General features: G+C 37.3%; 2 protein-coding genes across 2 annotated transcripts; one reads left to right on the forward strand and one right to left on the reverse strand.

Annotated features, from left to right (window-relative positions):
- Positions 1–289: 289 nt before the first annotated feature.
- On the reverse strand, positions 290–7415 carry LOC121744291 (pleiotropic drug resistance protein 2-like). The gene is made up of 20 exons (XM_042137780.1): positions 7134–7415; positions 6315–6794; positions 6123–6243; positions 5917–6005; positions 5725–5809; positions 5353–5643; positions 5167–5257; positions 4166–5066; positions 3926–4086; positions 3753–3856; positions 3508–3673; positions 3203–3429; positions 2777–3109; positions 2394–2684; positions 2229–2312; positions 1932–2065; positions 1633–1860; positions 1308–1479; positions 980–1234; positions 290–887 (listed from the first exon to the last, which is right to left on the reverse strand). Exons 2-20 carry the CDS (start codon positions 6725–6727, stop codon positions 615–617), a joined length of 4419 nt encoding a protein of 1472 aa, XP_041993714.1. The 5' UTR covers positions 6728–6794; positions 7134–7415; the 3' UTR covers positions 290–614.
- Positions 7416–11695: 4280 nt separating this feature from the next.
- On the forward strand, positions 11696–13471 carry LOC121744151 (histidine-containing phosphotransfer protein 2-like). Its single transcript, XM_042137598.1, has 7 exons — positions 11696–11812; positions 11931–12009; positions 12377–12507; positions 12586–12654; positions 12766–12837; positions 13022–13094; positions 13188–13471. The coding sequence occupies exons 2-7, from the start codon at positions 11935–11937 to the stop codon at positions 13272–13274; spliced, it is 507 nt and encodes a 168-aa protein (XP_041993532.1). The 5' UTR covers positions 11696–11812; positions 11931–11934; the 3' UTR covers positions 13275–13471.
- The last annotated feature ends 1127 nt before the right edge of the window (positions 13472–14598 follow it).

Genomic DNA, 14598 nt, shown 5'->3' on the forward strand with positions numbered 1-14598 from the left:
ATAATGTTGATTTGATTCTCACATTGTTCAAATTAATGACGCTATTGGATTATTTGTTAAATATATTAGGAAAATGTAAAATTCACTTGTGATCTTGACTTTGTAAACTTTCTGGAAGTCACGTTAAAACACTTTCACCCAAATTAGATTCGTAGAATCTAAGAAAAATGTTAAATTAATAGTTTTATGATCGACTTTAAAATTATAGGACGGACTAGAATTTGATCAGAATTTTGTAATTTTTCAGAGAACTTAAACTCATCTGTATCCTTGCAATGAAGTAAAGATCTGATCAATACACAAATTTGGCTCATATAACAATCCAAGAAAATGGCATACACAGCTTACAACTCAAACCAAAAAAGGTAAAAAAACAAGTGTAACTGTCTTCACATAAAAAACTGTAAGAAATATGGGAAACAAACTGATCAAACAGGCATAACATATACTTTAAACTCAGAAACAGAAAAAAGAAGTGTAACTATCTTTACACCATAAAACTGTAAGAAAAATCTGAGAAACAAACTGTGCTAAAAAATTCTGTTCTTTACACTGGCAGATGATCCGTGCAGCAAATCTTGAAGTTGAATCCTTACATTGTATACCAAATCCCTTCACCTCCTTTGGAAGTTGAAGAACTTAATCCCGTAGGCGAAAACGAGGCAGAAGAGGATCGCCCAGGCAACATGTGCAGCAGCAACTGCACCTAGGAAGTCATACTTGAATCCTAGGTAATCCTCCAGATATTGTTTCACCGGAACCGGATCATCGATCCCGGGCACCACCATGCCGTCGCTCTTGTCCCCCACCTGCGACGTGATCAGCCCATATATCGTCCATGCCACCGGAGACGCCCAGTAGTACCACCTCCACCATATCGGAATTTGCTGAGACACAGAAACATACAAACATCATCAAACCCGAGTTTGGCCTAATAGCATGCACAGTTGGTTAGAGCGTGCGTGTGTGTGATGCTTACCGTTCTCGGGATTAGGAAGCCGGAGAAGAGATTCCAGAAGCTGAGGAAGAATGACATCACAATGGCAGCAATCATGTAGTTCGGGGTGAGGGCAACGAGCATCATCCCGTACGAGGTGAAGTAGATGAAGCACATGAACACGAAGAAATAGAACCAGAAGAACTTGTCCGCTCGCCAGTGGAACCCGATCATCGAGTAGAGGATCAAGCTGTAGACTAACGTCTGGACCGCAACATAGATCGACTCGATCGCCACCTGTTGGCAAACGAAATAATTAAATATAACAGATACCTGTGCAGAGCGAGAACTGAAACCACTATATCAGTACCTGCGCGAATGCATAAGGCAATGCAGAGTACATCCCTGCTGCCTTCTCGCGGTAGAACACGGTCCTCTCCACTGCCACCACGGACTGGACGGCGGACGTGTTTGTGCCACCGAGGAACATGACTGCCGAGTACATGGCTCCGAGCAGGTTCATCAGGTCTTGCTGCTTCGACCTATGTTCAGACAATAAAACTCGAATGAAATGGGTGTGACAACTCTGCACTTAACACACTAAACAACATTGTATAAAATTCGTGCTGAAAAAATAATGTTTCGTTGTGAATGAGACAGATGGAGTATATGTTATAACGAGAAAATCCACTCACATTTCCTCCCCCTTGTTCCAAAATATAATCCCGAAAATGATCCCGATGATTGATGTCATGAAGAATCTGATGGCATTATACTGAGGGTTCCTCCAATAAGACAAGTGCTGCTTCCAGAAGCAAGCTCTGCACTGGGTGAGGAATGGCTGCGCGTATTCGGTCGGGAAATGCAGATCTTGTGATCCCGGGGCCGGAGTGCTGAGTTCTTTGATGAGTTCTTGATTCCTCCTGTGAAGAAGTTCGTGTTACAAAAGGGGTGAAACGTGCAAGAACTCGCGCTTAAACGCATTCTTACATACCGGTAGAGTTCGGATTTCGCGTAGATTTCAGCAAAGTCGACGTTGAGTTGAGCTTCCATGGCAGGAGTGCTGACATCCAGCATCCAAGTAGCTGGATTGTAGCCTTCTTTGATCTCAGGCACCCCAGGTACAGACTATAGTAGAATAAATAACAGCATATGCTTAGTTCATATATCTTTGAAATGAGACATGTAATGATGAACATCTCGCAATGGAAAAATGAGACGTTTAATGGCGAAATAATGGAGTATTTGATGTTGATAATAATAGTCTCAAATTTAGAGCATAAATACTTACTTGAAAGTATTCAACCAACAAGCGAGAGTGATGGCCAAGAGGCCCTCCATAAATCATCTGTCCTCCTCTCTTCATCAACAACAGCTACACGACAACGACAACGACACGAGGCCGGTTCAGAACTCTAGTAAAAAATCTATAAAAAAAGAAAATATTTAGCCCTACCTCATCAAAGGCTTCGAAGATGTCTATGCTCGGCTGGTGGATAGTGCAGACGACAGTTCGTCCGGTATCAACCGTGTTGCGCACAGTCCGCATCACAATGGCTGCAGCTCGTGCATCGAGGCCCGATGTAGGCTCGTCCATGAAGATTATGGATGGATTGGCAACGAGCTCCACTGCTATGGTCAGTCTCTTTCTCTGCTCGGTCGACAGACCGTCTACTCCGGGAAGGCCAACCAAGGCGTTCCTCAGTGGGTTCAACTCTATCAAATCCATCACTTCCTCAACAAACATCTAAAACAAAACAAATCAAATCAAATCAAATCAAATCAAGGTAGTTCTCATTCAAACCCACACAGATAAAAAAAGAGATTAACTTTGCATACCATGCGTGTTTCCTCGTCCACGTCTGGAGATAGACGCAGCCAGGCAGAGTACACGACAGATTCATAGACGGTAACATGTGGAGAATGGATGTCGTTCTGCTCACAGTAACCGCTGACACGGGCAAAAGTGGATTGGTTTTTGGGATAGCCGGAGATACTGATGGTTCCTTCAATGTATCCGCCTGTTTTCCTTCCAGCCAAGACATCCATCAGTGTGGTCTTGCCCGCCCCACTGACACCGACAAGTGCTGTCAGCACGCCTGGCCTGAATGCCCCACTGACGTCTCTCAACAACTGCAGATGCGTCTCTTCAACCCCGGTCTTCTTCATTCCCTAAAGAAACAGACAACAATAGTAGTTTAGACCCTTGATCAACTAGTGATGCATCTTTCTTTTTTGGATCATATTAGAAGAAAAGGGGCTTACAGCAGGCATATCAACGTAGTAGTTCACATGTTCAAACGCTAGTGACAACGGGGTGAAGGGGAGCACCATTCCTTTTCTGGATCCATCCACAGTAGAACTATTTCCAACAGATTGATTCCTTGTAGCCATCTCTTTTCCTGCAGAAGTTGTTGAGCTTCCATGAGAGGAAAGACTCTTCTTCTTATTGGCATTCTCGTCCGGGATAAGAGATTTCGAATCTCCGAAGGCTGCAAAAGAGTTTTGAGCCAATTCGTTACGACAGATGAAGATTTCAGTGTGCAGAAAAGGACAGAAGCAATGCTTACGGTTGAGGTATGTCAGCGCCACAATGAAGAAGACGTTGAAGAGAATAGAGAAGGCGAAGAGAGCAATGACGCATACCCAGAACATGTAATCCTCAACAAACATGCCCCTCATCCTAAGAAGGACTTTGCCAACCGTTGGTTCATTAAACCTCGGATCCGTGTTTGGCTGAGACGAAACAAGATGGCCAGATATCAATACAAGTATAATTTTTGCCACATTCTACTGAATAGCATGACAAACTTACAGTGCTCCATCTGTCATCCAAAAACTCGTTGATGGCTACAGCATTCTGGCCATACATCATAGGAGAAATGTAATAGCCCCAGATCATCCATGGCTCAATGTCATCTGAGAAGTAGGATATATGATGCAAATACATTTGGAGAGTACAACTAAAACTCGAAGATAAACACTAACCTTTCGCAATGATGAAACCACCAAGAACAAACACCATTAGCAAAGTGAAGGTTCCCAAAGTGTTTGCAACAACCTGTGTTCTTCCAAGTGCAGCAATGAATCTGAATAGCGATAAGGCCATCTGATGCAGCGCGAGAAAGGCCAGAAACTGGCGGAAGAACCTGAAACATATCGTGTAAGAACTTATTTCCCATTGAGAGAGAGAGAGAGAGAGAGAGAGAGGGAATCAAAAGGACATACCTATCAGGTCCAGGAGCAAATCCAATTGTGTAATAGGTAAGAATAATCCATATGAATGATTCCATAAACGAAATGGGGATTCTGAGAAGCCAAATTGGCAAAGAAAAGGCCCAAGCAGGGTAAAACAGAGCATCCCTTTGTTTGAAGAACACTGGAAGTCTAAGAACAGTAAGAGCAAGCTCAGCCGTGCCATTAAACATAACGTTGATCAAGCTGAAAAACAGTGCTCCATAAAACTTTCCCCCATCAGCTAGCTGGCCAGACTTCATCTCCGTTCTAAAGAACACTGTGAAGGTAATTAGTGACATCACAGTTATCTGAAACGTCTTAAATGCGTACAAGAAAGCATTCCGCTTTATCAGAAGCCACTCCCTCGACAAGTTGGCCTTCAAGAGCTCCATGTTGGATATACCATACTTCTCAGTGACCAATGCAGCCGGATGGGCCTTAGTTTTATCATAAGGGACTGCAAGCTCGTCAAAGATTCTCTGCCCGATGTGGAAAGTGCTGAAGCGTTCCACAAACTCAGCCACGGAGACATGCTGGTAAGGTTCGTCTTTCTTGCACCAGTACTGCTCTTGATCCTTTGCTGAAGTGACTTCCTGTAGAAAGTCTGCCACTCCCTTTCTGTCCGGGCACTTGAATCCAGTGCTCTCAAAGAACTCGAGGATGTTCTCACGAGGGCCTTGGTAGACGACCTGCCCTTCTGAAAGCAGGATAATGTCATCAAAGAGCTCAAATGTCTCTGGTGCAGGCTGGAGGAGGGAAATTATCATAGTCACATCCATGACATGAACCATCTGTCTCATGTACTTGATGATTTGGAATGTCGTTGAGCTGTCAAGACCGGTTGAGATCTCGTCCATGTAGAAAACTTTCGCTGGCCCGACCAAAAACTCACCTACATCACCCCAAAATAACATAATTCAATACATTACTACAATGCAGTTGCAGAGGAAAATCCATAGCTCAGAACAAGTTGGAAAAACCCGATGTTTTACCAGTTGTGAGCCGTTTCTTCTGTCCACCGGATATCCCCCTTCTCATCTCGTCTCCCACCAATATATCAGCACAAATGTCCAATCCAAGAATCTGCAATCATGAAAACTTACCTCAATGCTATGCTTATAGTTATAGGATTAGTTACTTTTTCTTTGCTTAGTTTCAAACAACAAGAAGCAACAAACCTTGAGAACATAGTCTGTTACTAGACTCGATTCTTGGCCAGCAACTGCAGTGGCTTTCATGAACGCATCTATCTCAGGGTCGGGCTTGATTCCCGCCTGCTTTTCTCGCCTGGACAGCTCTACAAGGAGGTCGTACCTGGTTCCAACTCCCAAGCAACGCCCTGAAAAGTCTAACGTCTCCCTGACAGTCATCTCCCCGTGGTGAAGATCGTGCTGGCTGATATACGAGCAAGTCCTCTGAGGAACGAACTCTGACAGCTCGTGACCACAGTAAGTGATTCTTCCTTTCACCTATCATCCAAATGAAACAGGAAAAGTGACTTTGGTAACGAAGAAAATGGCAATGTAGGAACAAGAGGAATAGTCACATACCCTGAGATCTTCCTCCAGCTTTCCGGCAAGAGCCTTGAGCAATATTGTTTTCCCAGAGCCCGGAGGCCCGAGGAGCAGTGTCATCCTAATACAATGCACAAAAGAATGAGTAAATTGAATTCCTTCTATAAATAGTGGTGAGACTTAATCTCTTTTTAACATCTATGAGTTGTAGAACTTGTAGTAACCAACCTTGAAGGTCTCACAATTCCACTAACATCATTCAGTATCTTGATAGACTTTTTCTTCGATGGAATGAGCTTGATTTTTTCGAAAATTCCCTGTGCATACATCAAAATCTTTGAGTATAAGAAACATATTTATCTGGAGATTTCAGAACTATAGTTATCTTTGTACATAAAAGGAGATAGAAAACAGTGAGAATCAAATCCAATTACCTCAACCGTATTCAGTGTAGCGTTCCACAGAGTTGGAAGCGCCCTCGATCCAACATACGCATCTCCATCAACCGACAAATGCTCATAGCGAACTTCTACTTTCGGAACATCAATTCCAACCCTATACAAACAAGAATCAGAGTTTCAATGTCTTGATCAAAGAATGAGAGATAAAGAGAAATGTCGCCTCACCTATCAGTCCTCTCTCTCACCCTCATAAGAAACCTCTCATTATCATCATCAACCGTTTTAAGTATACTATCCATGAGGTGCTTCCTTTCTTGAACCCCCATGTTGGCGAAATCAACCTCTTCCCTCACAACCTTCCCATCTTCCATAACTTGCTTCAAAATCCCCTTCCTCGTCCGGTCATACGTCGGCAGCCTCTCAATGGCTGCCCACATAAGCTCATCCTGATCATCATACTCCCTCCCACTTCTCTGAAAAGCATCCTGCCCCGGGGCAGTGAAAACCTCCCTCACACTAGCTGAAGCCCAGCTCTTCGTACTCACAGAGGCGAAGCTGATCCGCCTGCTGGCAGATCCACGGCTCAGGGACCTCACCGCAGCAGCAGCCTTCTCTTCACCAGCATGCGGCGACGCCATCTTAATCCAACTAAAAATCCCCCTTTTCACTCAGTTTAGACTGATTTCATCGATTCCCACATGAAAGCTACACACAGTTCAGCACTACATATAAGCAAATGTCACACAGTATACAAGAAAAAAAAGCTCACAGCATCAAATATCTTATCCCTGCTTTTTCATTTTTCTACAGTATCCCCAAATGCTTGAGATTTCAGCAAAGCCAAGTTGGAATAACTATTATGATAATCATAAAGCAAAAACAGCCAAGTTTTCTTTCAATAAAGCTAATACACAACATAAAGATCACCAAACACAACCATGAAAGAGCAAAGCAGCATATAATACTAGTTTAATCCAACCCATATGCTAATAAAAATTCAATCTTGGTACAGATCATCATCAATAAGTTGGACAAAAAACTTACTCAGAGAGAGAGAGAGAGGAGCATGAAAGAGCTGCAGAGCTAATAACTTGTCCACTATAAAAAGGAACCTCAACTTTTCTAAGCTTGCTTTTTTCCACACAGCAATGCTCTCACTGTGTGTACACTGAGAAGAAGATTTGTTTGGCAGTAGCTGAAGTTGGAATTTTCATCTATATTTTTCGTTAATGATATTTTGTGGGACAATGCAAGCTCAATGTGACATCAAGATTCGATTCAAAGATGGAGCATTTCATAATCTAAACATGCGAATGTAACCATAATTCCTCAAAGTCCGCTCTTTTAATTTGAAAACAAAATGAGGTTTATCCAGTTGTGGTAGGGTCAAAGGTAGACTTCTAACTTTATATGTTTAGCCTTCCAGAAGATTGCGATAATAATTGGAAAAATGCTATGGCTCATTAAATTTTACGACTTTTTTCTTCAACTTGCAACGAATCAATTCTCTTTAATTTTTTTAATTTTGATTACTCTATGGATTTTACTTTCTCTTTAAATCGCATTTTTTATTTGACACACGGAAATAGAGGAAGTATACTATATTCCGATTTATTTAATTTGTATTAATTTTATCATAAAATTTTTGCTTTAACAGTTAAATCATGACATCAAGTGTTAAAGGATGAAAGAAAAATAAATTGTACACGAAAATATTTATAGAAACAATTGAATAAAGCAATACTACTATAAGTTTGAAAGATGATAATTGAATTGAAAGGTTGAAAAAAATAAAAGTATGAAGTAGTAATTGCTAAATATTAACGGTTGTCTTTTTAGACTTTGTCTTAACTAATTGAATACTTTTAAAATTAAGTGCAGAAGAAAACAATTTAAGAGAGTACATTTTGTCAAATTAAACCAACTATGTCAAATTAACGAAACTTACTATTGTGGCGGCTCAATGAGTGTAGGGCACAATGTATCCACACTAAAAAGATTTTTAAAAAAAGAGGCAATAGTCGAAAAATATGTTAACTATACTATACATCAATTTAAAATTTTACGACTAACTTTTGATATAGTGAGAAATACATGAATTTTTAGTAATATAACAAATTTCTCACGATCAAAATCTCATATAAAAATTGTATTCATGTATATGGTATGTGAGTGACAATTTCAAATGATGCGAAGATGACATGACAAAATTAATATTAAAATAGCAAGTTAGTAAACTAGATCGATATTGATTTGATGACTGAATTTGATTTTTTTTTATATATATTTTGTGATGAATGATGATGTTTTGATGTAGTTAGACAATTCAAGATGTCATCTAAAACTAAAATACTGTTGTTCATGAAGATATTTTGGTAGTCATCTTAGATTCAATTTTTGTTAAATACAAATTTAATTTATAATTGGCCAAATACTCTAAATATAGCATGTTATGAAACGACCAATAATGCGATCTAGAGTAGAAGAACATTCGTCGATAGCTTCCAAATAGTTGGTGAAATTTACAGCCAATCATAACACTAAAATATTATTTCATGAACTACCCTAGTCATTTTAAATACATTTCAATGGGGTCCACATGTGTGCACCAGCTTTAAAAATAACATTTCTAATCAATTCAATAATATTTCTCAATATAATAGTATAATATAATGTGGCTTTGTTTGGTATTCTTTATTATCAAATTTATTGTGTAAACCTAGAATCTAGATTCTAGATCGATGTAGCCTATTATGGATAAGTGGTACTCCCTCCGTCCCGGGTTACTCGCTTATTATCTTTTCGGCTCGGAGATTAAGAAATGAGTGTATAGGAAAGTCAAAAATGACGGCTGTATGTGAAATTTTTTACTAAAAATAGAAAGAGTGCAAGTAACTTGGGACGCCCAAAAAGGAAATAAGTGCGAGTAGTGCGGGATGGAGGGAGTATATTTCTTATAGTACAGTAGTATTTAAATTCACATTAAAGTAGCCAATATTTGGTCCGTGAGCATATATGGGCCTTTTATTTTTGTGGATACTTCTGGTGTTAGGTCATTGATTTATATAATTATTAAGTATTTATTATAGATTTAACCATGTATTTAAAAAAACAACAAAAAGCTTACTTTTATACTAGTAGGTAGTTAGCTAGATATTAAAATTTTATATTGTCTATATCACCAAAAATAATCTGCTAATAATATGAAATTCATAACCAAATTAATCATGCTGTTTTCAGATAAAGCATACTTATGGGCCTGTTTGGGCCCTAGCTAGCCGATATAATGAGCCCACGCAACAAAACTGCCAGCCCAATTCTCTTCCAATTATTTAATTTCTTCACTATTTGCAACACTCACAACTATCTATACATCATCATTTAATCTTTCTCCATAGTCACAAAAATATGGATATCCACGTGGACAACACGAGCGGCGTGGAAGTGAAGTTAATCGAGTATTTGGAATTTGATACCACCTCCAATAAATTCAATCTCAAGAAATTTGTTAATACGAAAAGTTCTGATACCGCGTTTATTGCAAGTTCAAGCGTCGGACGCCAATACTTTTCGGGAATAATATGCTCGTGCGACGATTTCAACTTCATGCAGTGGCTAGGGAATGACGAAATCGTCACGATGTACCTTGTGGAGCTCAAGTGCAAACGAGGGTGTTAAATTTGCGGCTACGGTGAAGGATAAAGAGTAGTTTGGCTTATAGAAACAAAGACTGTAGGTCAGGGGTAAAGAGGGAAATACTTGAAATGTTGACGGTGTTTTGTCATGGTGGCAACCTCCATATACTCTGGCAATGGCAGCCGGAGAAAATGTTCGATGAAAATGTTGTTTTGTCAGTACTTCATGCTACTTTATAATTGAATTGAATTGAATTTTTGGATGGAAAAAAAGTATAGATCGTAATTAATTATGTTCAAAATCGATATAATTGTTACATTACGTATCAAGAAATAGTTTAAATCTACTAGAAGATCGTGTAGTAGGTCTATACCTTAGCATATGGTCCCATGTTGTAGACTTTGCAGAATAATACAAATAAGTATGTCCATACCCAATTGATCATCATGAAAAACAAAGTGAAACATTAATTATGCAACACAATAATATCTTTATGTTTTTTGGTTATTTAGGTTCCACGCATCTGAAATGGCGGTTGCTCTATATTAATCAGTAATGCACATGTTTAATGTTAAGTAGTACTATACTAGTAAATTATCGTGATTTGAACATGAAAACTAGTACAAGAATACAATCCAACGGACCCAAAAGCTCACCACACATTCGATAGTCGTGCGGTAGCCGAACCAACACGATTTTCGATCTCATCATGCATCCTACCTTGTTACATCTTTCCACGTGTCTCATGCTGATAATACGTGGAAGGAAAAGGAGTGGATGCGGATATCGTGGGATCCTAAAAGTCATGGCGGAACCACTGACACCCGATCAATGTCGTTCGTCAGGACCCACGACTACCTTGCCCCGCAGATCGCACCAGAGGAAGGACATGGAAATGGGTGGAAAATTCATCATTTTTATGGTAATTTAGATTGCTATTAAGAAGATCAATAAGTCGAATTTATTTTAAAATTTTACTATAGTTAGTGACTTAGTGTATTGTTTTTTCAAGATGTTATTGTTAATTCTCAAAACTGTGTACATATTTGTACAAAACTCACTATTATGATGCATGCAGTTTGAATTAATTAATTTTATTCAATTGGTCTAATAATTTAAGCACCTCATGAAACAAACAATGCAATTCAAACATTAATAAAATTGGACGGCCAATTAAATCAGGCATATTATCTTCAAGGCCAATTATCTATGTTTTATCGACACGATCCAGACAAATTGCTTAGAACAAAGGAAATTGAATTTTGCAACTAATAAAGGATATGATACTCTAAATTTTAATATTTGCGTCATGTACCATAAATCAACAAAATAATGCATAATTTTCTAGCCAATCATTTGTACACGTGGACGAATAATCAGCTGCCATGTAGCGATCATAAAAAACACTCAAGGGTAAATTTTCTCGGTCTGCAATATCCAATACGCTAGACTGCAATTTTTCCCGTCTGCAATATCCAATACGCTAGACTGCAATCTATAGATTGTAGTCTAGCGTTTATAATATTACAGACTACGTGGTGACATAGTGTCACTTTAAGAGGTGTTGTCATTTTTACGCAGCCAGATGAAGGATAGTTTATTGTTAGATTTATATTTTTGGAAAATTTGGAATATTTCAGATCTAAAAGGGAGAAAACGGTACGGACCCAAAAAAAACTTCCTACGAAGTTACTACGACGTAAGAATTATCTCATTCAAATTTCATGTGGGCGCTCATTAAATTTATTACACATAAGCATTGGGAAAATTAATATATGGTCGTAAAATTGCCAAAAATATGAAATTTCATGATTATAAATTAAAATTTGAAATTTCATGGTAATAAGTAGAATTTGACACAACTTTGTGCATTATGACAATTATCCCTAAATTTATTTACCAAAAATAAATTGGATGTTTAAAACATACCTTTGTTATAAGAAACATAAATCTTTCCAAATCAATTCAAACCTGCGTCAAATCAAACCCTCCAATCAAACCCTCCAAAAAAAGATTCAAGCTTTTGACGAAATCTAAGCCGCAAAATCTGAAAAAATATTCATCAGAATTTAGCGAAGCGGAAAAACGTGAGTGCAAAATCGCATCAATTCTCTCAGATTCATGCATGTCTCTATATATGTATATACATGCACTGATTGTTTTTTCACCTAACTATGTGTGTTTCTGCTTGTTTTTTCTTCCTAGAACTATGGATTTCAAGAGCATGGATACAAAAGCACTCCACAGCTTGTTGATTGATAGCATTCATGAACTCGAAAAACAAGTAATTTTGTTTTTGTTTTTTTTTGAATTTACTAAATTTATTTTCCATCTTTTTGTTGAATTCTGTCTGGTTTTTATATCCATCTTTGTCTTTTGTTATGAATTGAAGGCTGATTAAATTGAATTGTTGTGTTTTGTTTTCAATCTCAAGGGTTTGAGTAATTGAAATTAACAAATAAAATGAATCTATGTAAACAATTAGGAAATTATTGCCTTTGTTTAGAACATATTTGATATGTCATAGATGTGTATAGTTAGTTATCTGTCTGTCATGTTCTTACACAGATACAATAGATATGTAAGATTTAAAGATTTATTTTTTCTGTTTTTGTTCTTCTATCATCTGATCAAGACTTATTTATTTGTAGAAATTTGTCGATCACCATTTTCGGGAATGCCATTCGTTGAAAGAGGACAACGGTTTGTCGTTTTTCTTGGACCTGATTCTCATTTTTCTCAGTGATGTTGAATCAGCAGTGAATGAGATGGAAAAGGCAATGTATGACATATACTGTTTCTTGTGATTTTAGTTAGAGTTTTTCGGGTATGAAATTCTGTTTTCCTTGCTCGTAATTAGGAATCAAGAAGTGGTGGACTTCAATCAAATCTATTCATATTATATCAAGCTTAAAGGAAGCTCAGCATGGTATGAAGCGTATCTTTCTTCGAACCTACAATGAGATTACGAAATATGTTTGAGAGAACTAGCTATTTCTAAAGATTCTAGTTATTGAAGTTGATGTTGTTTTCTTTTCAGCATTGGTGCTTGTCGAATTACATCTACGTGCTCCAATTTACGTTACGCTATTGACAACAAATCCAAAGAAGGGTAAGATGATTTTGACACATATATAGTTAGTTGTTGTTTTGCATATAAATAAAGTTCGTTCATTAACGATTCGCTTAAGGATCTCAGAGTTTCGACATTTAAGGTCCCTTTTTACCGTTTTCAAACACAATCTGTTCCTCAATTATTTTGTCAAGGATTGTTTCTCATGATTTCAGTTTAACAGATGTGTGCAGACAATAAGTCTTATGAAAGATGAATACAATGGTCTGAATGACCAGTTGAGCAATATCATCAAGGTGTGATTAATCATAAATTTTGTGGTTGTTTATTGTGAGATACTAATGTTTATATGATCAAATGATGAACTTTCCATGGCATATCCTTTACAGATTGAGCAAGAACTTGTTTCCAGAGCTACGGGACAGGAGCAACGAGATGTGATTATCCGTGGAGTGGATGGATGCAGAAACATATAGGCAAAATTTTCCCTTCTGACTTTCTAAATTTTTTTCTCTTTTTAGCCTCTTAAGTGGAGTAGTATATATAATCTTGAAATCATTACAGCAAATGAAACAACTTATTGATCCATTTTGATTGTAACAACAAATAACTCATTGGAATCTACTTCTATAGATTGAACGCATTTTCTGGTATTATAGTGAAGAAGATGGCTATGAACTGTGCATGTAGAGTCACTTGTTTCATTTGGTTTAGGTTGATATATAAGTAAGACTTTATAAATGTTGGTGAGTTTAAAAGGCTGCGGTCTTTGTAGGTGGCTGTGTTTGTTGTAAATGATTTTTACCATTCATTGGTTTTGATGTTATTTTAATATCTTTACCTCCCTTTTTCCATCTTGTGATGTTTGAAGATTGTATAATATAAAAATATTTTGTTCTCTTTGTATTCCACCTCCCTTTTTATGCAGTGAATTGTAGCAAATTAATGAACATTTTAGGAAAATGGTGTGTGTTTAGAGAAACTATATGAGGATACAAATTAACATTTTAGGAAAATGGTGTGTGTTTAGAGAAACTACACTGAGCTGTGGTATTTTTAAGTATGAATCAAATGGTTTTTTTGGTTGAGCACCGATTTAACTTTATAGGGCATTTAAGTTATTAAAAGTGCAAAGCCATATATTCGAAAGTATTCGGTTGTTTAAGATTAAATTGTATTGAAATTATTCGAGATTGAATTGACGTGTGTAAGCCAAAATATTTGTCATATGGGAAAGACCAAGATTCTTAAGTAAAGAATTGTTTTTATGACATTGTTTCGAGATCAAGTGTGACAAGCTAATAAAATTCAATCTTTGTCTAAATTATCAAATCAAATCAAATATAGTATAACTATAAACTCAACCCCAGCAAGTTGTTTGCAATATAGACCATCTTCTTAAGTAGTCAGTCTATGTCATCAGTTTTGTAGTTCTTATATTACTATTCAATAAAACCAGAGCAATTTTCCCATATAGTATTATATTTCACTATTAAGCCCTTTTTGTCAGTTCATTTTAAAATACCTTATTTTATTTTTACTATTTTCATTAACTAATTTTCTACTAATTTTCATTTACATTTCCTAAAACTTGTGGGAAATTAGAGTAACAACATCTAATGGCAGACTATTTAGAGTATAAAATTAGTTGCTTTGATAAAGTAGATACACTAGTTTTCTTCATTGAGACTACCCAAAAAAAGCGAATGGTTCGCTTTGTTAAAGCTAGTGTGGTTTTCAAATGAGATTAAACTTCAGTTCACATTAATCTTTAACAATACAGATTTTAAATGATAAACA

Source organism: Salvia splendens, chromosome 8 (genome assembly GCF_004379255.2).
Source record: "Salvia splendens isolate huo1 chromosome 8, SspV2, whole genome shotgun sequence".
NCBI classification, from domain to species: Eukaryota; Viridiplantae; Streptophyta; class Magnoliopsida; order Lamiales; family Lamiaceae; genus Salvia; species Salvia splendens.

Excerpts from the sequence above, each read along its gene's own strand:
- LOC121744151 (XM_042137598.1), top strand. The coding sequence starts at position 11,935 with ATGGATTTCAAGAGCATGGATACAAAAGCACTCCACAGCTTGTTGATT. Across the intron at positions 12,010-12,376 it reads TTCATGAACTCGAAAAACAA|AAATTTGTCGATCACCATTT; the intron begins GTAATTTTGTTT and ends ATTTATTTGTAG. Across the intron at positions 12,508-12,585 it reads AATGAGATGGAAAAGGCAAT|GAATCAAGAAGTGGTGGACT; the intron begins GTATGACATATA and ends GCTCGTAATTAG.
- LOC121744291 (XM_042137780.1), bottom strand. The coding sequence starts at position 6,727 with ATGGCGTCGCCGCATGCTGGTGAAGAGAAGGCTGCTGCTGCGGTGAGG. Across the intron at positions 4,087-4,165 it reads TTTGCTCCTGGACCTGATAG|GTTCTTCCGCCAGTTTCTGG; the intron begins GTATGTCCTTTT and ends GATATGTTTCAG. Across the intron at positions 3,430-3,507 it reads GGCGCTGACATACCTCAACC|CCTTCGGAGATTCGAAATCT; the intron begins GTAAGCATTGCT and ends ACTCTTTTGCAG.